Source organism: Brassica napus, chromosome A8 (assembly GCF_020379485.1).
Source record: "Brassica napus cultivar Da-Ae chromosome A8, Da-Ae, whole genome shotgun sequence".
In the NCBI taxonomy this organism is placed as follows: Eukaryota; Viridiplantae; Streptophyta; class Magnoliopsida; order Brassicales; family Brassicaceae; genus Brassica; species Brassica napus.
Window position 1 is genome coordinate 5,699,851 of NC_063441.1, and position 27,308 is coordinate 5,727,158.

At 33.5% G+C, this 27,308-nt stretch overlaps 1 protein-coding gene and 1 long non-coding RNA gene across 2 annotated transcripts; one reads left to right on the forward strand and one right to left on the reverse strand.

Annotated features, from left to right (window-relative positions):
* Window positions 1–2,068: 2,068 nt before the first annotated feature.
* Window positions 2,069–3,673, reverse strand: LOC111199688 (gamma-interferon-responsive lysosomal thiol protein). Its single transcript, XM_022689802.2, has 5 exons — window positions 3,341–3,673; window positions 3,000–3,065; window positions 2,646–2,771; window positions 2,458–2,550; window positions 2,069–2,353 (listed from the first exon to the last, which is right to left on the reverse strand). Exons 1-5 carry the CDS (start codon window positions 3,611–3,613, stop codon window positions 2,183–2,185), a joined length of 729 nt encoding a protein of 242 aa, XP_022545523.1. The 5' UTR covers window positions 3,614–3,673; the 3' UTR covers window positions 2,069–2,182.
* Window positions 3,674–20,515: 16,842 nt separating this feature from the next.
* Window positions 20,516–23,179, forward strand: LOC125577034. The gene is made up of 2 exons (XR_007315358.1): window positions 20,516–22,798; window positions 22,885–23,179. It is a non-coding gene; the product is annotated as an uncharacterized LOC125577034 (long non-coding RNA).
* The last annotated feature ends 4,129 nt before the right edge of the window (window positions 23,180–27,308 follow it).

The window sequence follows — 27,308 nt, forward strand, 5'->3', positions numbered from 1 at the left end:
CGATCGATCGTTCAAGATTTCAGATCACTCGATCCACTCCTGGACGAGAAAAATAAAAATTATGCACTTTCTGATTTTCCCTGAAACTATCCTAAATTACCTAATAGTCTTTGTCATGTCTTAACGTATATTTACTATTTTCAGCCATTGTTTAGGCTAAGCTTTATTTTGCAGCAGATTATTAGGTTTCACTATTAGGTTGAATGTATTCAATATAATTGAAGAGATTGAATGTTTAGGGTTAATAGATTTGGGAATTTACATATAACGAACTTTAATTATTTTCTAAATTTACCTAAAACAACCTATATTAAAAGGAAAATATATAAACTTTTAATATATCTATATATATATATATATATATATGACGTAGATTCACAGAATTGTAAATATAAATTATTTTAAAAATATTCTTCTAAATGATAATAATATTTTTTACTTTGAGTATTGACTTTAATATATTTTATTGGTATTCCTTTTTTAATAATAAAATTTTAGTTAACTTTTTAATTTAATTTTCTCTTTTGGAGAAACACAAAAATAGAAAATAAATATTAATAAAATATAAACATAGAAATTTTTTTTGCAAAGAAATTTAATTATTTTTCTAACAAACCATAAATAAAAATAAAAATATTTAAACTTTCAGTAAATGTATATATAATGTAGCTTCACAAAAAAAATTGAAAATATAAATTCTTTTAGAAATATTCTTCTATAAAATTATCCCCCTTTTCATTCCGTAAAATTTTGCTTATTATCCATCTTGCCGTAGTATTATAAATGGTATTGTTACTTTGCTACCATCAAGATAAATCTGATAATATTTTTAATTTGAATATAATAAATTTAATATATCTATTGTTATTTCATTTTTTATTAAAACTTTTATAAGCTTTTTAACATAAATTTTCTTCTTACAAAAACACATAAATAATGAAAAGGTATATATATACATAATAGAAAATATATAGATTCTATATATAGTTTTTTTATTCTTTGTATTCGTTAAAAACATAAACAAAAAAGAAATATATATAAGCTTTAAGATATACTTTACAAAATAAATTGAAAAATAAAATAATATAGATATCCTTATTCAAAAATAATAATTTTATTATAAATATATTTTATGTAAAATGATTAAAACTAATTATGACAACATCAACTGATTATATAATATATTTTTTCAAGAACAAACAATTAGATTTTGTGACTTTTTTAATGTATTTTAAAACTAAATACATGTATTAAAATGTAAGGTTAATAAACACGAAAATAATATTTTTACGATGAATATTAGTTTGACTAAATGCTTATAATTTTAATAACAAAAAATATCATATAATATCATTTATATTTTTATTTTTATTTCATAATTACTAAATTAAAACTGAATAAAAAATTCAAGCAATGTTAGGCTGAAAATTAGACTTATTAATGTTGCTTGATCTGAACTGAATATAAGCAAACTGATGGGGTGAAAACATATGAGTTTTTGGTGTAACTATCTTATGAATCAATAATCAATACTAACAAGGTTATTCTTATTTTAGTCTAATTGTAATAAAATCTTTTGAGTCATTTGAAAAAAATAGAACCCAATATACCAAAACATAAATAAGCAAACTAATCAAAATATGAAGAATCAAATAAACAATTCTTATGATTTAATTATTTTATATATCCATAAATGTGCCTGAATTTTTAAAATATTACAAGTTATGTTTATTTATGGAATCTTGATTTAATATATTTTTCCTTTTTTTTCTAAAACAACATATATATCAAATATACAAATTTTACAAAGTATATATGCAAATTAAAGTTTATACCCTTGCATGAGCACAAAAAAAATCACCTAATATTTAGTTATGCAGTAGCCACATGGTATTGGAATCCAATCCAACTCAAGGTCGTATGCTTATCTGTGTTTAGTCTGTGATCTTGGTACTGAGTACTGACCACCTACTATAGCTAAAACCAAAACGCATTACCGCGGTAAATTTACACGTTCACCAATCACCGGTTTAGACGTCGGTTATATTATGCATATCTAGTGTTTTTCTAATATCAAACTGCTGACTCATATATATTTAGAAAACGCGTAACATAACTACATAAGAGTTTATAAGAAGATCTTTCATTTATCATTCCACTTGTAACATAGCTTAAATCCATCTTAGTTTAAGTTTTTTGCTTGGTGATTGAAAACTTCTTCGGCATAGGAGACTTGAAGCTTCACCACTTTGCTCTGAGGTGACTTAGACAGAGCAGAGGAATGGCAGATTTTTGGAAGCGAAGCCTTTCCTTTGTACGCTTTGCACACCTGGGCAACAAAATCATCAAGATGCTGCATCCCCAAGAAAACAAAAACAAAAAAAACACGTTATATGATTATAAAATGTTTAATAAATGGAGTCAGGTTATTATTATTTACGAAAACAAGATTTCTACCTGGTATTGTGGTTTGCCGTTAACTGTGACCCATGGTACGTAAATATGTTTCGGCTTCAAACTTAAAGTCTGGTTTGCATAACCAAGTATGAGCTGATAAAACAAAAAACGAAATATTTATGACTTATAGGATTATAGATTATGGAAATTATACAATATGTTGGTACATTACGCTTTTATATACTTACAGTTTTAGAGAGATCACTGGTATAACAATCTTTGATGGCCTTCTTACCTCCATATTTCGTAAAACATGATGATTCCCAGTTTGTTGTGTCGTTTTCGATGCACCTTATGAACCAGTAATGTACATTCTGAGTTTCAAAAACCATCAATCATATTAATTTATAATTCTAATAGTCAGGTGATCTGGTTCACTAAACTCTTAAAAGTTAAAAATTTTAAAAGTATTTTAAATAGTTATCTCTATTAGATTTAAGTTTATATTTCATCCTAAAAACAGAAGAATTTAAAGAAGCAGAATAGTAACTTTTTAGGTTTATATTCTAAAAATATTATAAGTAAATAAATGATTTATATACCGGATCGGGCCAAGTTCTTATGGCGCAAGCTTCAATGGCGTTTAGTTTGCATTCCTCTTCACCATGCTTCACAAAAATTCATAATTAGTTAAAACATAGTAAAAAATAACACATAAAAGTGACTTAAACAACTATATCATTAAAATAAGAACGAATAAATTAGTTTATAAGAAGAAAGAGGAGAGCATATATTTTTTTGGAGAGTAATACTACAAAAAATCGTAAAGATGATCCCCAATCTTGTAGATCATCCCAGAATGTTTTAAATATCAAAACATCGGATGGTGTACTAATACTAGAGAATCTGCTTTTAACAGAAAAAAGGAGGAGGCGAAAAGAACCTGACAAGTGACAGTCAGCTTATCGGAGACATGAGCGTTCCCGAATGGAACGAGCTTTAGATCAGTGATTGTGTGGAGATCAGAGTCAAAGATTTTGACTAGACCATCGGCTATGAAACTCTGACAATAGGGACAAAGTGATTCGTAGTAAAGATTGAGCTTCACTTTGTCGGATTCACCAGCCACAAAGTTGTAAGAGAAGGTGAACAGAAGGCAAGCTAAGCAGAAGAACACAAGCCTGTGTGACGAAGAAGAGGCCATTGTAAAAAGCATTCTTTGTATAATGTTTATACCAAAAAAATGTTTGAACTGAGTGGCTCACATGAACGCTTTGTGGATACATTTATAGATGTTTATTTTTACCATTACTGTCACTTGTTTTTTTCTTTTACTAGTTAGTAACATTTTTTCTCGTGGGGTCTCGTATTTGACTTTAGTGTCCATAGTAGTAACTCAAGAGTCAGGGTGAGTATAGAAATACCATATGTCTATAGTACATATATATATATATATATATAATTTTTCTCTTCAATAATTAGCTTTTATGATGGACATAGTAAAGCTCATATTCTACATCTACTTGAAATATCAATTAAATGTGTATTTTTTTCTTAAGAAAATATTTATTTTATTATAGAAAACTATCTATAAAATATTACAAATACTCATCGAAAATCATTTGTAATTAATGCGTTCACACTATATTTGGCACGTGGAAGTCTCACATTGATTAATTTGAATATGTTGACGTGCCGGCTTCATAATCATTTAATAATTAATGTGTTCACACACTAATTTTTTAACTCAACCGCAAAAAAAATTTAATGCATTTACACTATTTTTTAATCAACTCATCTGAATCCGAAACCGAACTAGACTTGAAAGTGACATTTAAACACAAAATAAAACTGATTAAGTATACTCAGATGAATCTAAAAGTTTAATATCCAAATAATCATACTCGAATCTAATCCAAACTAAAATATTGTGGATATCAAAATATATAAATCTCAATTATATACTTAAATATATTAATAATTTAAATTTTATATCTATTAAATATTCAAAAATATGAAAATATCTCAAAATTAGCAACATAGTCACAAGTAAATATCTAAAAATAACAATAAATATTAAAAATACTGATAATATTTTTTTTGTTCTCCGTCCAAATATTTAAATTGAACAAATTTTTATGTAAATTTAAATCGTTAGTCTTACATTATTCATTTTTTATGTTTTATATTATTTTATTTCGGATTTAAGTATATTTAGACTTTTGTGAAAAATTACATAAATAAAATGTGTATCTAGACTTGAATCTGAACCGAACCCGCAATGATTCGAACCAAATCTAAACCAAAATTGGTAAATATCCGAATAAAATTTTAATTTTTAACAATAAAAATTTGAAATCCTAATAAATCAAGTGAATCCGAACAGATATATGAATATTCATTCCTAATAGAAAGATATACCACAAATCTCTTAGTACAACGTATTAAAAATAATTTAATAAACTATTTCACTGCGTAGTGATTAATTAAAAGGTATACATAATCAGCGATATAAATAAAGTGGTGTTCATAATACCACTAAAAATGAGAGTCCCAGGTAAGAAGTTATTAGTAACACTAACGGTAGGTTCTACAATGGATCTATTCTATTATACCTATATAAGTAGGTCTTGCTTGATGCATCTTTCAAATTAAACTCTATACTCTCAACAGTTTTGGGAAACAAGTAAACCGCAAGTGGGTCTCTAGGTTGAACTGAATAGATGTATATTTTCCCTTTAAATAATGCAATTAAAGTAATTTCGAATAAACTCAAGTTTCCGTTTCGTCACGAATATTCACTTAGAATAAAAACAATCAATCTTTAACTAGAGTACAAACAACTATAGGACAACGTTTCAGCTAACAATACAATTTGAAATCTTGTTACAAGATTCAAAACGTACAGAGCAGATCACTAATTTGTTCCATTTTTTCAATATAAATTTGTGTAAGATTTTAAGTAATGTCGTTAAAAAATAGTAATGTTGTTTCAATTTTATAATTTTATAGGCCTTTTTAAGTTCTTTATTTTTTTTATTCAAGTGCATGTCGATAAAATTATGAGTTTGACACTTTTGCCATAAGGGATTGAGATAAAACAATATCTTATATATCAAAACAGAAGTTATAACTTTGATTCATGTGTGATTTTTTTTTTTAAATGGACCTAATAGACATATTCCTAAAAAATCATGTTACATTTAATCTCTAATCTTATCATTTAAATTTTGGACCTACCAGAAATTTTTATTGGGCTATCAATAATTGAATTTAAACAATAGATGATTCATTGGATTTATAGATAGTATAAATTAAATAGATATAATTTAATGTTGTAATATTATACCTCCATATGTTAATTATTTAAATATTTGTCGATATTAACTTTTAAATTATAAAGATTTTTTTTAAATAACAAAAATCAGATTATCTAAAATGATTCATATTTACTACCATAAACCAATGAAAACAAATTTTAAACTATATAGTTTATTTTAAAAATTAAACAAAAACTAAATGTTTAATTATTTACTCGATAATATAAATATATGAAGCGAAATTTTTTTTAATTTTTTTAAAATTTAAATTTGTGAAATGTTACCTGATTTTTGAATTTGACCATAAAATAATATTTTATTAATCTTTATATATATAGTTACGATCTTAATAATGAAATAGTAATCCGAAAATATATATATAGAAGAAGATATAAATACATGTGAAAGTTTGAAACAATCTATTCAATAAAAAAATAATACCGTAAACTTATTATGTTTTAAAAATTGATAAACACATATATATTATAATATATACCAATTTAGAATTGAAAACAAAATGTTTATAAAAAATAAATGAAAACAAAAACCTGCGCGGTTGCGCGGATCAAGATCTAGTTTTTAACTTTAAAATTGAACTGTTTAACAGAACAACAATCTTGTGAATTCACTAATTTTTACTCAGCAAAATAATTCTGAAAATGTATCAACAACAAAGATGAAATTCTCACCAGTCCAGTTTTCGGTTTTGTGCCACAATGTTCCGAGGGAAATCTTACACTAATCCAAGCCATAAATTTGATAAATAAGGTGAATGCTATTGTTCAGACAAAAAAAAAAGCCAATGCTGGTTTTGTACTAAAGAAACTCGTTGACTTGTTTAGTAGGCATATTTGAAATAAACTCGTTTAACAATGAAATAAATTGATTAAATTTATAAAACGTAAGAAAAAATATTTTACGTATACAATTATTTACATTATTGAATTAGTAAACTAGGGTCAATTTTTCGATATAAAAGCCCATTAAGCAAATAAAATGTGATTTTTTCAAAATTAAATCAAACCACACTAACGTAAGCCAAAAGAATACTATTATTTTGTTAGAAGCAAATATTTAGTTCATACCTGATAAGTGTCTTTATGTATAACTGTAAAATCAAAACCTAGATTTCTGCGTGAAAAAATTCATTTAATTATTTGTAATTACATAGGTTTATAAATAGAACTATAAGAGGTAGACTTAAAATCAAAACCTAGAGTTTCGTCCGCTGAGTACCCTCTCCCTTCGAAGAGAAAGCTATTTCTGGAAAAATAGAAATAACTTTCTCTTTAAAAGGGAGAGAGTAGTACTTAGCGGAGGATACTGTTATAAAAGTGAGGGATGATTCAAAGGAGTGGTGATGCACAGAAGCTCGAGTTATCACGGAGTGTGACACATAACTCTGAAAGTTTGAGTCGATGGGAAGCTCCAAAAGAAGATTTCGTTAAGTGTAATGTTGGTGTTTCATGGTCAAAAAGAAACAGTTTGTTGGGAGCATCATGGATCGTTTGCAATGAGCACGGTGAATGCTTAATACATAGTAGGAGAACCTTTGGAAATGTCAACTCTCTGGCGGATGGAAGGTTTCTGGGATTAATGTAGAGCCTTTGGAAATGTCAACTCTCTGGCGGATGGAAGGTTTCTGGGATTAATGTTGGCGATTGAGTCAATGACAAGTCACCACTTACATCAAGTTTTTTTTGAAATAGAAGCTATGGATTTAGTTGGAGCTGTCCTGAGACCAAAAGCTTGGCCGGCTTTCAGATACCAAGAAACAGAGTTGAAAAAAGCCCTGGAGAAAATAAATGAGTGGAGCTTGACTGGTGCAGCAGTCAGATTAAATAGATGTGCTGCGAAGGTGGCGGAAAGCAGTACCAGCTCTAGGGGAGTGCAGAGAGTGCAACAGCACATGGCCCCACATTTGTAGTCAAAATTTCTTTACTTTTTAGGGCCCTAAATTTTTTGTTATTACAGTTTTAGTCAATATTTCTTTATTCAATAGGGTCCTAATTTCTTTAGTTTTTACATGGATTAAACTTTCAACTTCAAGTTCACTAAATTAGGAAAAAAAAATAGCACAGGGCCCACTATTTTTTGAGCCGGCCCTGGCGGACAGTGTAACCATGGAGATGAGGTATCAGTCGTACGTAGCTCGGGGAGTTCCAGGCTGGTTGTGTGATATGTTGGAAGACGGTAAGCAGGGAAGATGAATATGAGGAATGTGTTTGGAAGGTACACCGGGGAGGTTGTGAGCTTTGTGTCCTGTTCCTGTTAGTGTTACTAGTGTTTAGTCCACCATTATTTGGTTTTCATTCCTTTTGTTATGTATTCCTCATACTTTTGGATGGTAGTCTTTGGACTAAACTAATGCAATCTTCAGAGTTAAAAAAAAAAATAGAACTATAGGAAGTATAGTCCAGCTCAGGGTTTTCGTTCCCAAATTTCAGTATTTAAAGGTGACGAACTTTGGGAAATATCTTTATGTTAGTGGAAAGTGAATAAGACGCTAGTTCGATTCATATTGAGGTACATTGCTAATTATTAGTGTCTGAAACAACTATCTCCTCAATTTAAAGTTTGAGTATTTGCACAACAAAATAAGTTATTTTGTTTTGCTGGTGCAAACTGTAACGGAGTTGATTCCACTCAATTTTATTTTCTAATATCTTATAATATAAGATATTTCAGTAGGTGTCTTTATAAAACTATAGGAGGTGAAGTCCAGCTAAGAATTTTGGCATTTCTCCGAAATTTGAATTATTTGAAGGTGAATAACTTTGGGATATATCGTTAGGTAGACTCAGTTAGATGCTAGTTCGACTCATATCGAGGTACATTGCTGTCTTCAATTCACTTTAAGTTATTTTGTTTTCGTGGCGTAAAGGAGTTGCTCACATTCAATTTTTGTTTTCATTAAGAACCATTCTTGCAGAAACCAAATGTTGATTTATAACTGATTTATAAAAATATATACTATTAAAACATAATTATTTCTGTTTTTTTTTTAATTTTAATAAAAATATATTTTTTCTTTTCAGAATACCATTAATTTTACAAAAACTTTGAAGCCTCATTAGTGATATTTTAGTTTTTTTTTTAAAGATTACACTAGATCTTGATCCATACGACCGTGCCGGATTTTCTTTAATATTAAAATATTTTAAATTAGGCAATAAAATATATCAATAAATTAATATAACTTAGTGTTATATATTATCTAATTTTATAATAATATTTATGTGGTGTATAATATGATTACTGTAAATTTATAAATTTTTTTATTTTATAACAAAATTTATTTTGAAAACATTATTATGTAACAATCCTGATTTACATAATTTGTGTGTTTATTTCTAAATTTAAAACATATGTGAAAATTAAATTAATTTAAACCTACATAATAGAAAATTTGGTATATAATTATTAATTAAACCAATTTAGTGTAGCTGTTTAAATAATAAACCAAATTGCTTTTTTTAACCCAAGGGAATACACAGAAGTTAATAACAATAGGGTAAAGTCTTAAATATACTATATGAATAAAGATCAAATGTTTTATCTATGAAAGGAGGTGTAAATTACTGTATTACACGGTAAAAGCATTTAAAGGTGTGACTTCTAAGTGGTTTAAATTAAAACAAATCACATATGAAATAAGTCATAATTTCTTTGCTAAATAGATGAGAATTTTTATTTTAAAATTAGAAATATATATAAATATATCTTTTTAAAAACATCTTTTAAAATACTTCTTAAATCTAATTTTGAAAATTAAATCAATTTAAAATTGTTGTTATCATTAAAATACTATTAAAAGTAATGTATATACTTATTAATTTTTATTTACAGTCAAAACTAAACTAAAATTTAGTTTTTTTTTTTGATGAAATTTTAAATTTATTGATCACCTAGGAGAAATAATTACATTTACAAAAGAATCAGATTATGAAGAATATACTGGAAAGAAAAGAATAGGAGAACATATAGAAAAAGACCACCATTTGCCTATCCCGTGAGCTCGAACCATCGCTGTAATAATCCAGCATATATGTGCTACGGACCCTACTTCAGCGACAGTATCCTATTCCTCATCGATCTATCAATGGCCTTATGCATTCTGTTTGTCCTCGTCCAGTTGCCCTGATGCTGCCTTGAGTTTCTTTCTCTCCATATGTGGTAGATGGCTGTTTTGAAGATCATCTTGAGTAGTTTGGAGTCAAGTCTATTTACCCTCGCACGTCTGATCGCATTAAGCGTAATAGACCAGTCAGGATTAGTCCTACGGCCAAAAAATCCTCTCACCAGTCCTTCCCAAACAGTGAAAGAGTAGGGACAAGCAAAAAAGAGATGATCCCTTGTCTCATCCCTCTCTCCACAAAGTCTACACCCCTGCATTATACCCCAAATCCTCATCCTGTCTCCAGTAGAAAGCCGGTTCTGTACTGCTAGCCAAGTGATAAAAGCGTACCGAGGTGTGCTGTGAGTGAACCATACGACCTTATACCAGTCTACCTTAGGCTTTTTGGGTCTAATCTGCTCCCAAGTGCTTGCAGTAGAGAAACTGTCTTGAAACTCATCCTCTCCACGCTTTCACAGAACCAGATCATCTCCTCTATCTGCATCAGGGACCGGCATTGCGAGTATTTGATTGTATAGCGTCTGAAATCTCCTGCTATGTTTGTTTCTCAAACTCCAGCCGTCACTGGAGACCGCATCACACACCAGCGCTCGTCGAGAAAGGCCCAGATACATTGTGCCTACGGCCCCTGTGACATCAATCAATCTCCCTGCACCCATCCAGTTGTCAAACCAGAAAGATGTACTTGATACATCTCGAACCTCCATTTTCATAAACTCATAGGCTAAATCCCTTAGCTTTAATAACTTCCTCCACATCCAAGACCCCTGACTATCATCCCTCACATCCCAAAAAGAGTTTTGTCGAAGCAGATAGTGTTTAATCCAACAAACCCATAAGGAAGTTGATTGAGTAAAGAGCCGCCATATAAGCCTCAAAGCGTAGACTTTAGAAGTATCACGCAGTCTCCTAACTCCAAGCCCTCCTTCTTCCTTGGGATAACACACATCTGCCCAACTCACTTTAGCCTTGTGGGTTTGTGTTGGCGATCCCGACCAAAGGAAGGCACTGCACATGCTTTCTATTGTATCCAAACACTTTGCTGGAAGAATAAACGCCGAGCTCCAAAAGGTCACCGCTATGACTGATTTAATTAACTGTAGCCGACCCGCAAAGGACAAGCCCCTGTTGGACCAACAAAGCATCTTTCTTCTGATCTTGTCAATTAATGGCTCATAGTCGTGAGCTGTTAAGGACTTGGTGGTTAAAGGCATACCTAAGTATCGGATAGGGAAGTTTCCAACTCCAATTCCCAATGATTTTGCTTCAGTAATCATGGCCGTTTGATCGCTCCCTGCTATAAAGATTTGAGATTTTGCTGCATTTATATGAAGGCCAAACATATCTGCGAATTCTTTCATAACCTCTATAACCCCATTCACCGACTCAATGGTACCATCCGTGAAAACCAGAATGTCGTCAGCGAAACTCAAATGAGTGAGATTTTGTTAGACATACAAATTTCACATACAAATTTTAAAATTAGCTTATAATTATCCTTTGTGATAATTAAAATTTAATTAACTAATTTCACATACAAATTTTAAAAAGATTCTAAAATATACTTAATTGTTTTCTGTTTACTATCTATCTATCTATCTATCTATCTATATATATAAGGGTTTGCTTCTCTCCTGTTGTGCCACGTCAGATGACACATAGATAAGTCGCTTTCTGACGTTGCGACACGTGTCCCGACTGTATTAAACGCAGCACTTCATTTAAAGAAACGTGGGCCGTTTCTCTCCTTCCTTCTGCGGCGCTTGGCAATGTTTGAACTTCTTCCCAAATCTCTGAAACGGTTCCAGTTGTGGCTTCTCCCTGTTAACTTCCCATTAATTCAATCGCCAGTGATGAGGTCTTCAATGCATTGTTTACGTCGGCGAAGCGGTGTGTTCTCGGGTATAAATATGTCAGTATTTCTCATCTCCAAATCATTCTTTTCATATCTCTTATCATTCCATTTTCTCACATTCATATTAATCCAAAAACTTCGCAGATTAGAATGGCAAAGTCTGTTCTCCAATTTGTTTGAATTTCTACTTCATCCTCTTTGTTATTGGAATCTCTTTCAAGAGTTGATGTTGAATCTATCTGCAAAAAAGAAATAAACGAAACACAAAAAATCAGTTTCATTTCTAAACTCTGTTACAACAACTCTAAAAGATACAAACTTCAAACAAAATCAGTTTTACAACCAAACCGTATCTAAAACTAATTTAACTCGACCGATATTCCACTAAGTACACATGCAAACCATTAGAGATGTATAATCAAACACTGATTTGACTCGAATCAACTCATAACAAAGACGAATAAGAGTCGAAGAAAGAGAGAGATAATACCTCTGATTTGATTCTCGAATGGTCTGATGAAGCATGAGATGGAGATGATAGGTGATTTATAGTAGCCAGTTTGAGCTGGTTAATGAAGAAAATGACGAATTGAGGTTGCTTTTTTGTAACTAGGGTTTGTCGCTTCGTCGTCGCCGTAAAGCAATCTAGGAACCGAAGAGATTCTCAATATATGTGTAAACTAGACCCTGACCCACGCGCTAGCGCGGGTATGAATTTTCGGTTTTTTTTTTTTTTTTTTTTTTTTTTTTTGACAGCAAGAAAATTTACAGACTCATAAAGACTCCGTAAACCAAGGTGGTGACTCTGTATCCATATGTATGACGAACGACGGTTGTATCCTAGCACTGCGTGCCAAGCGGTCCGCCATTTTATTGTCCGTCCTCGATACATGAATAACTTCTGAATTGGTGAAACTTCTTCTCAAAAGCTTGATATCCTCCAGGTAACTCTCAAATGCTGGCCATTCCTCTGGTTCCGAAACCATCTTCACCAGTTGAGAACAATCCGTTGCGAAAGTAACCTGATACTGTCGTAAATTTTTCATACATTCCATTGCCCAAATCAGTGCCTCTATCTCCGCATGAAGAGGTGATAAACTTGCCCTTACATTCCTTGCCCCTAACAGTCTCTCAAACCCTGGAAGTGTACTGAGCCAACCTTGGCCTGAAAAACCATCTTTATCCTTCCAAGAACCATCCGTAAAACACCATCTACCTGTGGTCACTAAGGGCAATCTGCCTTGAACTTCAGGAGCGACCCTTGGATTGTTGATATTCTGCGCTTCATTCCAAAGTCTTGACTCTAATTCTGCTAATTTTAACGTCTCTCTCGGCTCAACATCAATATTACTGAAAACCTTATTATTCCTGCCCTTCCAAATATACCATAGTATCCATGCAAACTGATGATCCTCCATTTTCGGATTAACTCTCCAAAATAAATGATCCATATTAGTAAAAAGGGAACCAGTTGGAAAAATATTTGGGTTTGATGGGATCTTTGATAGTGCCCACACTTGTCGTGCCGGAGGACATTCAAAGAAAACATGATTAACTGATTCCTCTGGATTTCCACACCGTGCACAAACAGTATCTCCTTGTATTCCTCTTGATTTTAAATTCTTTGTCACTGCTATACAACCTGTTATCAACTGCCATATAAAATGCCGTAACTTTGGAGGGCACTTAACTTTCCAACAAAAAGCCTTAAGTATGTCCACATTGGGACCATAATAATCTGGTGGTTTTTCCTTGTCAGGATAAATCCTTTCTACTTGATACCCTGATTGTACCGAATATTTTCCATTATTAGTGAAATGCCAACCATTTCTATCTTCCATCTGATTTCTACTCAGAGGAATACCTTCAATCAACTTTGCATCATCTGGCTCCACCAAAGTCCTAAGTGCCTGTAAATTCCAAGTGCGAGATTCCTGATGAATAAGGGAATCCACTGTAAGATCCGGGTAACTATTGTGAAAATTTTTATTAGCTGGTCTCGGGCGAGTGGATGGGATCCAGGGATCGTTCCATACTGAGATAGATGATCCTGTACCCACCCTTTTAATTAGTCCTTTACAAACCAGAGATCTAGCAGAGGTGATACTCCTCCAGCCATACGACGGAGAATATGAGCGAATCGGTTCCAGGGGTGAAGCATTCCTATAATACCGTCCTTTGAAGACTCGAGAGAAAAGAGAATTTGGCTTCTCGATCAGTCTCCACAATTGCTTTCCAAGCATTGCCGTATTAAAATCATTTAAATCTTTGAACCCTAATCCACCGTTATCCTTGTGTTCACACAATTTATCCCATGATTTCCAATGCATACCACGTGTACTTCCTCCTGGACTCCACCAAAACTGAGCAACCGCACTCGTTAATTTCTTCACTGTGGCTTTCGGTAATCGATACACCGACATTACATGGTTTGGTAGGGCCGTTATGACTGATTTAATAATCACCTCTTTTCCCCCTTTGGTGAAAAATCTAAAAGTCCAACCATTCACCCTATTATTCAACCGATCTTGTACAAAACCAAACACCTGAACCTTGGATCCTCCTAAGCTTTCCGGCAATCCCAAATAGGAACCCATTCCTCCTAAATTCTGAATCCCCAAAATATCTCGCAATTCCTGACGGCTTGATTCCTCAATCTTATGTCCAAATTGAATTGAAGATTTTTGAAAATTAATTTGTTGTCCTGACACAGCCTCATAATCCTTTAGTATCCTAAGAATAGTATGACACTCTTCTTTATTGGCCTTGCAAAAGAACAAACTATCATCCGCAAATAGCAGATGAGAAACAGCTGGACACGCTCGGGCTACCTTCATACCGGTTAATTGTTTCATCCGCTCTGCCTTTTTGATATTCATAATTAGAGCCTCTGTGCACATAATAAATAAATAAGGAGATAATGGATCTCCCTGCCGTAAACCCCGCTTAGGGATAATGAGACCTCGGGGCTGCCCATTGAGTAAAACTCTATATTGAACTGAAGATATACATTCTTGCATTAATTTAACCCAATGCGGGTCAAATCCCATTTTAGTAAGTAAGGCCTCAATAAAACTCCACTCTATCCGATCATATGCCTTACTCATATCCGTTTTAATTGCCATAAACTTATTTTGACAGGATTTGTTGGTTCGCAACCCATGAAACATTTCCTGCGCAATAAGAATATTGTCCGATATTAATCTTCCTGCCACAAAAGCCGATTGCGTCTCCGAAATTAAATGGGGAAGACAAATCTTCAATCTCTGACACAAAACTTTCGAAATGATCTTATAACCAACGTTACATAGGCTTATCGGTCTTAGTTCCGCCATCCTGGTAGGTCTCTCGACTTTTGGGATCATACAGATGTTTGTTATGTTTAAACGTGAATCCATATCTCCTGAGACCAAAAAATTATTAACCAAATCAACCACATCCTTCTTAACAACGCTCCAGGAATGTTGGAAAAAGAGGGCCGTCATTCCATCTGGGCCAGGCGCTTTCTCTGGATGCATCATGAATAGTGCTTGTCTAACTTCTTCCTCCGTAGCTCTTCGTAATAACAATTGATTCATCTGGGGGGAAATTGAAGGACCTATTTCCTCCAAGAAACTATCAAACTCCCGTGGGTTGGATGAACTAAACAAGCCAGTAAAATAATCCACTGCCACTTTCTCAACACCATTTTCTTCTGAGATCCAATTACCTTCTTCATCATGGAGACCCACTATTTTGTTTCGGATCCGTCGTTGCTTTGTCAAAGCATGATAAAACTTAGTATTTAGGTCCCCAGATGAATACCACATATTCCTACTCTTCTGGTGCCAATATTCCTCTTCATCCCTATATGCCTCTTGTAATTTCCTGGAAATCTCAATAATTTCCTCTTGTGACCTATTGTTATCAGTTTGTACTTCTTCCAACGCATTTTGAAGATTAAGAATTTTGTCCTTCCCATATGGTTGATTATTCTTCCGCCATGTTGATATTTCATGACGACAATTATTGATCTTTGTCGTAAAATCACCAGAAATGCCTTCCTGATTTTCTGTCCATCCCGATACAATTGATTCCATGAGTCCTTCTTGGCCAATCCACCGCTTGTCAAACCTGAATTGTCCTCTTTTCCGTCCTGGGACCTTATCGTCCAAAAAAGCTACCACTGGTCTATGATCCGATCCCACCATTCTCAAATATTCTGTATAAGAATATGGGAAAAGTGTATGCCATTCCTCGTTAGCCAAGGCTCTATCCAGACGACATCTAACCGTAAATGCTCCTTTCCCTTTACCCCTTCGTCCTTGCCATGACATTTTATTACCTCGGGCCGGAAATTCAAGCAAACCACTATTTCTAATCATATTATTAAAGGGAATAAAAGAAGCTGCATTGCGTAAAGCCCCCCCATCCTTTTCATGATTCCCAGTAATTTCATTTAGATCCCCAATAATAAACCAAGGTTCCGATCGTGCTAGCCCATACCGAGTTAATCTTTCCCATACTTGTTCTCTAAGCTGTTGAACCGGATCTCCATAAACAAAAGTAAGAAAGACTTGTTTCCCCTTAGTCACCGCTTCAACATCAATCATTCGATTACTAGAATATAGGATCTTTACTTGGTACTCGTTGTTATAAAAGAGAACTAAACCACCACTCCTCCCGTTCGGATCCACCGTGACCAGATTATCATACCCATAATGAGATTGAAATTTTTGAACAAATTCAAACTCCTGTTTAGTCTCAGAAAGAAATAAAAAGTCTGGTTTATGTTTATGATGTATTTCCTTAAGATAACTTATGGTCCAATGACTTCCAAGTCCTCTGCAATTCCAACTTAATATTTTCATAAATAAAAACGTTTGTATTGCTCATACGAGCGAGAAGATTCAGGTCCAATGCCACCCAAAAACCCATCCAGTCCAGAATTCCATGAAAAACCACCTCCTGATGATTAAAACACATGCAGTACCCATAAATAAATCCGTCACACCTTTACCGAAGAACACACTCCGAGAGTATTTAATAAAGTACTGTTTCCACCGCTCACGAAACCAAACCTGTGGCATTTGCATCGTTGTTAAACCGGCTAGATGAATTCTACAACCCGAAAACCATAATCTCCCAAACAACCAAAAGAATCGACAATTAAAAACTAATGCCCTAATATTACTTTGAACTTGCAAACGAAAAATATTCACACTTCCAAACCAGCACAAACTAATATGTTTTCTTTTACATGTCCCCCAACCAAGCCATTCCTCGCCATTCTGATAATAACTCTCCAATACAAACGTCACTTTATCCAACAGAACCAGCAAAACTAGCATTTGTACAAACCGCTCTATTACCAACATCTTATTATCCGTCGGCAATATTATCACCATGAAAACAATCCTGTGAAGCCCCTTCTTCCTTTCATTCCCACTGATACCACCAGACAAGATACTTAACATTATGATGCATGAAAGGATCCGTAAAAAACCTGTTAGATACCTTAGCAGAGAATCTTGTTTTGTTTCAGATAAAAATAAAAAATCCGGTTTATGCTTATGCCATATTTCCCTAAGATACCTGATGGTCCACTTACTTCCCACTCCTCTGTAATTCCAACTTAGAACTCTCATTAAAAAAGAAAATCTGGTTGCTCCGTGAGACTAGAGACTTCTAATTTAATGAAATTCTTAGTCTCATTGTTTCCCTTTCCAACCATACTCCAAAATCCATTCATCCTTATGATTTTCCTTGTATTTATCATCCCCGACCATTTCCTCAAATATTCCAGTTGCCCAGAACGTTTATATACTAAAAAAATTGTTAGGTAATCCCTGACCTTCCAACGTTTACGAATAAAAGAGGTCTCATTTAAAAAATTAAGTAGCCTTCTCTGAATCCATATAACCAAAATATGATCCCACACAATATTTAAAAAAACTCTTGTTTCCCATAATAAACAGATTTGCCACCAATAATACAACTTACAAAAACCACACTCCGTTAAAAACACAAAACACCACACTCGGTTGAAACCTTTCTCCGATACGGTAATACCTTCAAACCCAAGCAACCTACTTACCACATTCCAACCGTCATGGGAGTATTCTCTCCAACACTGCCATCCCATCAGGTAAATGAATGTGTTTAAAGAGACACAATTCATATCCCTTGCCATCCTCCCTTGCATCTCCCATATAAAAACCTTTATAAACGAGAACCTAAACTCGATCTTGTCTCTCCACATCGACAGAGCTTGTGTATCTACGCCCCCTGCTCCCACCCAAGATGAGACTTTCCTACTCTCCCCCAGCAAACCGTAATAGCACCTGCACCAAAAACCAACAATGCATGCATGATACCATCGAGTGAATCTCCAAAGTGATCCAATAGCCCTAGCCGATCTCCTATTAAAGCAGCTAACCTCAACTAACCAGGCTAACATAAAAAAGACCCACATACACTCTAGAGACGTCCAAGATCCATCAACAGTCATAGTACCCATTCCCAATCGAACCCAAACTACAGAGTCCTTACCAATGCTAAGCTTAAGGAGTATACCGTAGGCCTTAAGGAACCAAGAAGAATCACAACACCACAAAGCCAAAGAAACTATATCATTCCATTGCAAACACGTAAAGAAGACCATAAACGGGGCAAAACCCTCAAGACCCATAAGTCCCAAAGACAAACAAAAACTCATGGAGCTTATTTTGAAAATAAAAACCCCCACCCACTGCTTGCTAGATACTAGTAAGACTTGATCCATAAAAATTAACTCTGCAGGTTTCCAGAGTTCGGGTTTGACGGTCCCTTGCATCTCCTCTCCATCCAGAAAGATACTCAGTTGGAGGGAATGAAAGGTAATACCTTTAAATGCAATCGATTTCATCTTAAAGATGATTGAAATCGAATTTTGTTCCCCAACAAACCCAATCTTCCAGATCTCCTCCGAGATATCCACTCGGAATTCCATTATCATACATCGATGGTGTGATGAAAATCGTCTTCCCGTATCTGTCCGAACCTTGATTTGACCAAGAATCCCTTCGATCCATTCACCGTTGGTAATCCCCGGATCCCATCTTCGAGAAAACATGAAACCCTAAATCGCCTTGCTCATCGCCTATCTGATATTATTTAAAAATAGTGATTTTATGAATTTTCGGTTTTTAATTATTTATTTAACTAAATGATGTATTTGTAATATTTGATGTATTATATTCACCAGCTAAATATTTTTTTTGCATCTTAAACCATCTATTTATGACGAATATTCGATATTATATAAAAAATTGAACAAATAGACGTAATTAGAGAATTGTAGACGATATATAAAAATAAAAACAATGGTTATTAATGTAAAATATGAAGAAATATTATATTATGACTTAGTATGGCATAAAAGATTATAAATTAGTTGTACATGTTTAAAGAAAATACAATGTTTTTTAAACTTCTATGAAAAATTTAACATATAAAAAAGGGCAATGAATTAGTCATCAAATTTTAAATAATTTCATAATTTTATTAATAATAAATTATTTATAGTCTTTGTTTTTCATCAAGATAATTATTAAATGTTCATAACATTAATATGTTAAAAGACCATATTATGAAAGCCCATGTTGTAACCGTTTTTTTCTGGGAAGTATAACAAAAATAAATTACCTTAAACTCTTCGTTTTGTTTAAGTTCTGTGCCGGTAAAAGATTAAAAAAAATCTTTCTATCTTTTTCAATGTTTAATTTGAAGCTTATTATGCGAAAATCATACGTAAATATAGGCAATTGGTTGGAATGTCTATATCTTTATATTCTTACAAATTTTAAATTTATTGTTTCCTCTTCTACAAGCAAATCAATTACCGAAGTAATAGATCAATTGGTTGGAATCAAATCTATTATTATAATTAGTGTAATTATGGTTACAATTTCTATATTTAATAAGTATATTAAAGATATGACATTGAAGATATATTCTGTTTTGATTAATAGAAGATATTGGATTTTGAGTTTGTATTTATTGATTTATTTGAGTTTTATTTGAGTTTGTATTTGAGTTTTTATAAAGCTTAGAAAATCAATACGTAAATATAGGCCATTGGTTGAAATCTCTATATCTTTATATTCTTACAAATTTTAAATTTATTGTTTCTTCTTCTACAAGCAAATCAATTACCGAAGTAATAGATCAATTGGTTGGAATCAAATCTATTCTTATAATTAATGTAATTATGGTTACAGTTTCTATATTTAATAGGTATATTAAAGATACGACATTGAAGATATTTTGTTTTGATTAAAAGGAAGATATTGGATTTTGAGTTTGTATTTATTGATTTGTTTTTTTATAAAGCTTAGAAAATCAATAGGATGATTGGTTGGTTGATACATCCTATAAAGAAAACGGAAACTATAGGTGGTTTGAATATTGTACATCGATCGATGCATGATGTAAGTTGACTATATAAAACTTGAGCATGATCATTTCAAACTAAAGTATATGTATGTTATATGTATTTGTTATATTGTAGTTAATATATTTTAAATATTACATATGTGAAGTGATTCACGTTTTCGTAAAAAAATAAAAACCAAGTTCATTATTGGGCCATACTCAGTCCGTAATAAGCTACATTAAATATATGATGTACTTTTAGGTTTATTTAATGATATTAAATTTAAATTTGATTAAGAAAAACTCATTAATTTAACTGGAAAAGACAAGCATTAAAATAGGTAGGTTCATTTAATGATATTAAGTTTAAATTTGATTAAAGAAAACTCACTAATTTAACTGGAAAAAACAAACATTAAAATAAATAGTTTAATTTAATTCTCGCATGGAAGTGTAAATAAATTAGAAAACTTAGAGGTATTTTTTAATGGATACTTCTCTTTTCATAATATAGATGTATAATGAATGTATGTATATACACGACATGATATAAATGCTCGGTTTAAACTGTTACCTTATATGGATATCGGCTTAATACCGACCCGGCCCATATTCCAAAACGTTGGGCATTAAGTCCCATTCGGTATTTTCAACTGATCCATTACCGATCCAGACCCACGAGTTCGGTTTGGGCTAGGGTGTGGGCTTCGGGTTCAGTATAATACGCCCAGGCCTACTTCTAATCGTCCAAGGTAGTCTTTTTGCCTGCCAAAATAAACCAAGAACATGTGAGAAGCTGCTTGTTACTTTACTATCAAGATTCAAGGCACATCAATAACAAACTAACGTACCTGAGGAAATGTAACTAGGTTTGCTGAATCCACGGCCACCACCATTGTCTCTTCCTCTGCCACCACCGCTACTTCCACCACCACCAAAATGACCACCGCCACCACAAAAAGGACCACCGCCACCACCACTGAATCCACCGCCACTGCTATCCCTCGATTTAGCTTCATCGACAAGAATATTCCATCCTCCCAACTCAGTACCATTAAGGTCATACGCCTTCTCTGCGCCTTCCTTAAAGTCAATGTACGCAATTCTGCATTTAACATAAACACCTATTAAAATAAAATTATTTATTCATATGATTTTATAATCATTGTATCTTATAATAGAAAAAATTTAAACCTTGATCACAAAAGTTTATGTGAGACTTTTAACAGTTTTAGTATTTTATACTCCTTTTGAAATATTCAAAATACAACATATACAAAAAAATCTAAATTTTTGTTATATGATTAATGTAATTGTGTAATTTGTTTTAATAAGAAATAATTAAACAAAAGTGATAGAAAGTATACCGATTGTTAGCAAATATTTATTATTTAAATCATTAATTGTCATATATATCTTAATCACGTTAGGTAATTTCGTAGGTTTTATTTAAGAAAAAATATAAAATAATTTTAATTTGATAAATGAATGGTCCATAGTGGACGTACTATATAATATAACATTTTCTAGCAATTTAATTTTGGACTAACAAAATTCTCAATTGATTCTCAAGCCGCCACGTAAGCAAAATTAGCTTCCAGTTACGTGATAACTCAGTATGACACTTTTTTAATTAATACAAACTACATGTTATAATTTTTTAAATGTTCCTATTAATATATAGGGGATTTCATTTCAAAATTATCATTAGGATTAAGTTATTAATAGATACAAGTTACTGAAACAAGTAATTAATACATCTATTTATCTATCTATCTATTACAATAAAATAGGATATTCTCGATTCTCGTGTCTCCACTTCACTCTTGCATATCTGAAAAACTGACACGTGTCATAGTGTTTTTAATGCTCGAAATGTTTTCTTGCAAAGATTTGATTATTGGACTAACTATTGAATCTGATAAATGCAATGGGCTCTTAAAAACTTTTGAGAAAAGACCCATATGAGTCATCCTCTCCAAAACCCTAATTTTCCACTTATTCTGGCAGAGAGAATATCAGAGTAACAGCTCTGATTCACTTCAAGAGGTAGCCATTAAGCTCACATTTAATCTCAGTTAACGCCAGAACCAACTAAGTCACGTTAATCGCTCCACACCGCCCTCTTCATCTTCTTCGCAGTCTCTACCCTATAAATGGCATCTTCGGCCACATGGTTTCCAGAATCATCTCTCTTTTCCACTCAACATATATACACGGACCTCCGAGAGAGATGGTGACGTCCCAGATATCGTTTTCCAAATTAAAGCTCGGAGATTGCAGCTTAACCGTTGTCACACTCCTTTTCCGATGAGGTGATTCTCGCTTGGATACGTCAGAGATTTACCCAGCAATCGGGAACCAAAGAGCTGACAGTTACTTTCATCATCTCGGAACATTCTTCCATCACTGTAGATGACCAGCCAGCGACTGAGACACAGCGTTTCCACTCATTGGAAGATTTCGAAGCGAACTACGGGCTGACAGGGGACCTCTTATTCATAGTTAAACATGATTGTTTATCCCTCAGCCACAGATTAACCACCCTTTCCTGGGATAATTTTTTCCACACATATGTAGATGTCGTCGGGAACATAAAGCTAAGCAACGGGCACCAACAACGTCCGATTACTGATTCTCGAGAGCATGGACAGGTCAACGACTCGAGGTCTTGGTCAACCTATAGCCTAGAGAGTAAGAAGTTCTAGTTTTATATTTCAACCCCTCTTAACGTGTTCTCTCTATATTAGTTCTCACACCGTATGAACAACAAACTGCAGGGCCCAGTTGAAGGTTACCGTGGGACCAGGCTGCTGAAGATAGCAGTCGGAAGTTTGACGGAAGTCTACAAATTCATATCGTCCTATCAATCTTATTTTCAATCAAATATCATGTTATGTATTGGTTCCCGATTTACGGTTGATCAGGATGGAGCAGGAGTAACATGATATTTTGTTCTAAATGGAACTGTAAAATCGCTCTTTACAATTTTGTGTTCCATGAGCTGCTCTATCTCTTAAGCAATGTTTTCCTCTGAAAAAATGGAGATTTCACTTTAATCTTCAGATTCTCTCACAGTCACCAGCTTCAAGTCATAAATAATTCACCGTATTGTTCATTGCTTTGGCTGCAAGAATAATATTTTCTGTTTCCACCTCGATCTCAATCATTGATGAAAAAATAAGTCAAAGCCAAATTTTTGAATAAAACCAGAACATGAACTGTACAATTCTTTGTTTTGGTTAGAATGGTGACAGAGTTATACTGGTAAGGTTGTTGGAACGACTGAGAAGTTCTGTAACATTACAAAAGAAACGAAACACTTTTGTGTGTTTGTATGTGGGTGTTTTTATTACATAGATTTTAAAAGTCTTATGAGTCTTGGTATTTTTTTAGTTCTATGAACAAAAATGTAAAGAATTTACATCCCAATATCAATAAAATTACAAAATCAATGTACGTGAACTTTTTGAATAACAAAGCTTTTGAACAGAATTTAAAAATTTCACATTTTCAAACCAATAAAAGTGGACTTTAGTAAGATTTTAAAAATCTATAAACCAATAACAAATGAATCTCAAATTTATTGTAATTCCTCTGGAATCCATCTACCATTAAACCTTAATTTATTAAACCACATCTTAACGTCCTTTCAACCAGCAGAAACCAGTGCTACACTAATATCTTTGACAAACATCTGTTCATTTAATTTTTATTAAGAACAAGCAACTAAATTTTGCAAACCACGCCTGAACACGTGAACTCCATGTTCGATTTAGATCACTTAAACCCTTAACCAAGTAACTGAATCTAATGATAGAGAACATTCCATAGTACAGAATGGGAACATCACACATATTGTGAAGCCTAAAATTCTGTTGCATCCAAACTTCAATCTTTGCTGTTGCTGCTCTTCTCATTCTATTTAACTTCCCTATCAAGCAGTCTACACAAGCCATACTAATTTAAGATGCTCTAATACCATTTCCAAGACACCCAACAGAAATATACACAAACAGTTTGCAGTAGTAAACATCATTTCAGAGAGAAAAAGACTTTTATTCACCACTTTAAAGCTTGCTTCATTATTAAGTCACGTTGCAGAAAGCAAAATGCAGAAAATGCAATTGGTTGATGAAATGCAAATAGACATTGAGATAACATATATTTATAAGCAAAGATTATCCTTTCCACGATGTATGTTAGCCCTTCTCATTGGAAGGAAATCTAAAGAACAATGTCTAAGATGCTCATTTTTTTCCTCAAACATTCTATGGAACATTCTCTCTACTCGAAATAAAAACTGTCAAAGTAAGATGACTGTTACACAAAGATGATCAAACTAATCAAACAATCAGTAAACAACCAAAGGCTTATCGTAAAAATAATGATGCAAGGCTTTTTTTAAAATATAAAATATATCAATAGTGTCAGCTCAAAAAGGGGATCTGGGAACCGTTACAAGTCCGGTCGCCGGAAAAACAGAAGATTCTAGGTTACAGTCACAATGTTCTAATCCTAAAAGTAAAACCAAGCTAAGAGGAGAGGAGAATCGGTTGGGGGAAAGAAGACAGGGGAGCAAGCTTCCTCCTCCGTTGAACACGACGGCTATAGTTTTCGAGCTTCTGGATTTCACGTCACCGGTGTGTCCAAGACCAGTAATCGCTCCACCACCAGTTGTCGTCACCTTTAGCCACACACGGAGTTTTCCCGTGGTCCCAAACCGCCGGCTTGAACAAGGTCCGACTCCGAACCCTAGCCACCGCTCATTATACATAAAGGAAAAATGTGAAACAAGATATGTCCATATATGTTTCAGCTCCTAAGACAGAGAAACATAAATTTTACACGATCACAGGTGATTCTCGCGAGACCACTCTCTCTCTAAGGAACTCAATTGGCAAAATAGCCCCGTGCCTGGGATGGGGGTACGTACCTATTTATTATTCGTCGCCCAAAACCAGGCTATTGCCCTATTCTCTCAATTGTCTATTCTGCCCAAGCCTGGCTGAGGAAGAGTTACGGTAACAAAATAGACGCCAAACTAACTCAAGATTTGTATCAAATAGAAAAGTACCTCAGTATAAACTAAATTTAATTTAAATTCTAGGTTTGTACTAAATTTCAGATTTATACCAAATAAACAAAAAATTATGTTGAATTACCATATACAATATTTTTAAACTCTATTTGGAATTTTTTTTATGAATGTTACTATTCTCCTTAGCAACAACAAAAACATTTAATTTGCACAACTCCGTAGATACTATCAGAAGTTTGAGAGAATAAAAATATAGGTAGAAATAATACATAATAGAATATGACATTATATTAGATCAAACATATTTGAAATTTAACAACAGAAGAAGCACTACAAGAAAACAGCGGCATACCGAGGGAAAAAATCGTCGGTATGTCGTCGGAATAACACTATTCCGACGACATACCGACGAAACAAGTCCTCGAAAAAAACTCTTCGGAAATTCATTATTCCTCGGAAATCCCTCGGAAATTTCCGACGGAATTCCGAGGAAACGAATTTCCGAGGAAACTCCGAGGACCACCAGTTCGTCGGAAAAGTCCTCGGAATATACCGAGGGAGGACTTCCTCGGAATATTTCAATGGACTTTCCGATGATCCAATCCTCGGAAGTTCCGACGAAATGTTCCTCGGAATTTTCATCGGGAATTTCCGAGGAACGTCGCCCTCGGAAAATTCCGAGGAACGTGGCCCTCGGAAAATTCCGAGGAATAGTCCCTCGGTATATTCCGACGACTTATTCCGAGGAAATGTTCGTCGGAAATTTCCGAGGGTCCATTTCCTCGGAATTTCAAAAAAAATAATTTTTTTTTAAAAATAATTTTTGTTAAAAATTAAAATTTTTGAAATTTAAATTTGAAAATATAAAATTAAAATTAAAATTGAAAACATATTAGATATTCAAAGTTGTACAAATAAAAATAAAACATTCTGAGTTTTTGAAAAAAAAAAACTACGGGTCTTGCACGTTCGGGAACACCTTGTTCGGGTACATCCTCTTCATCATTTCCATCATTTGCTCGTTCAGCCTCTTCTGTGCCTCATAGCCCGCCTGTTGAGCCACCATCTGGGTCTCCAACAAAGATATGCGATCATCATTGTCCTTCAACTGAGCCGTAAGTACTTCTGGATAAACAAAGGGCGGTGGTGCATAAAAAGGAGCAGCCGAGCGGGAGCGACGACCCAAACCGACCAAACATCCCTTCTTCTTTGGAACCGAATGAAATAGAAAATAGCCAAATTTAAATAATATAAAAAGATGATAAAATAAAAATCAAGAAATAAATGAATTGAACTTTAAAAAAAAAGAACTTACCGATTCAACGATTTCGTTGATTCAAATCCGGGACAAGTTGGTCGAAGCCGTCGAATCGTCATCCTCAGTTTGAAGCTGAGACACTTCGTCTTGCACCTGAGTTTGGACCAGGGTGACCACGTCCCTCACAAGACCATCATCAATCTGGCCGGTCTTCTTGTTGGTATACGCCCTCTTCATTAGGGCGAGATCATCAACCGGCTTGCCCTCATTTTCTTCCGCCTTGAAAAAAACATAAATTAAATAAACATTAGAAATTTGAAGAAATGCACAAAAAATAAAATTTCAAAACTTAAATAATTGAAGAAAAAACGGCTGAACTTACCATGCGATCCCCCAGAGTGGCAATAGATTGAGCACCCAAGTTATGCTTGAAGACGCCCTTCCCTTTCGGTCGCTCCTGCGGTTGGTGGAGTTGGTGGAAGAAGTTTCTTTCGTCTCTTCCTTATCCCAATGCGCACACAATTCCTTCCAGACCGTGTCGTTCATCGACTTTGGAACCTTTTAATAATAAAAAAAGAAAATAGTTAAATAAATAATAAAATAGTTTAATAAATTAAAAAATTATTTAATAAATTAAAAATAACCTTGTTTATTTCCCACTTCTTCTTCCACTCGTGGATCTGCTTCCCATAGTTGTCCACAACTTTTTGGACGAAGTGGTGATAGATATAGAGCGTTTCATCGGAATTCCAGTTGAATTCTTGCTGAAAAAAAAACACAATTAGTAGAAAATTTATATTAAAGATTAAAAATATAAGTAAAAATTAGAATACTTACCGCAAACTGACGAAACCACAGATGCTGCTTCTCGGTAGGGAAGTCAGTGAAAGTCAGATGTCCCTTGT

Coding starts and splice junctions, on each gene's coding strand:
- LOC111199688 (XM_022689802.2), bottom strand. CDS start 3,613: ATGCTTTTTACAATGGCCTCTTCTTCGTCACACAGGCTTGTGTTCTTC. Junction 2,772..2,999: donor TAAGAACTTGGCCCGATCCG/GTATATAAATCA, acceptor TTTGAAACTCAG/AATGTACATTACTGGTTCAT. Junction 2,354..2,457: donor ACGGCAAACCACAATACCAG/GTAGAAATCTTG, acceptor TTGGGGATGCAG/CATCTTGATGATTTTGTTGC.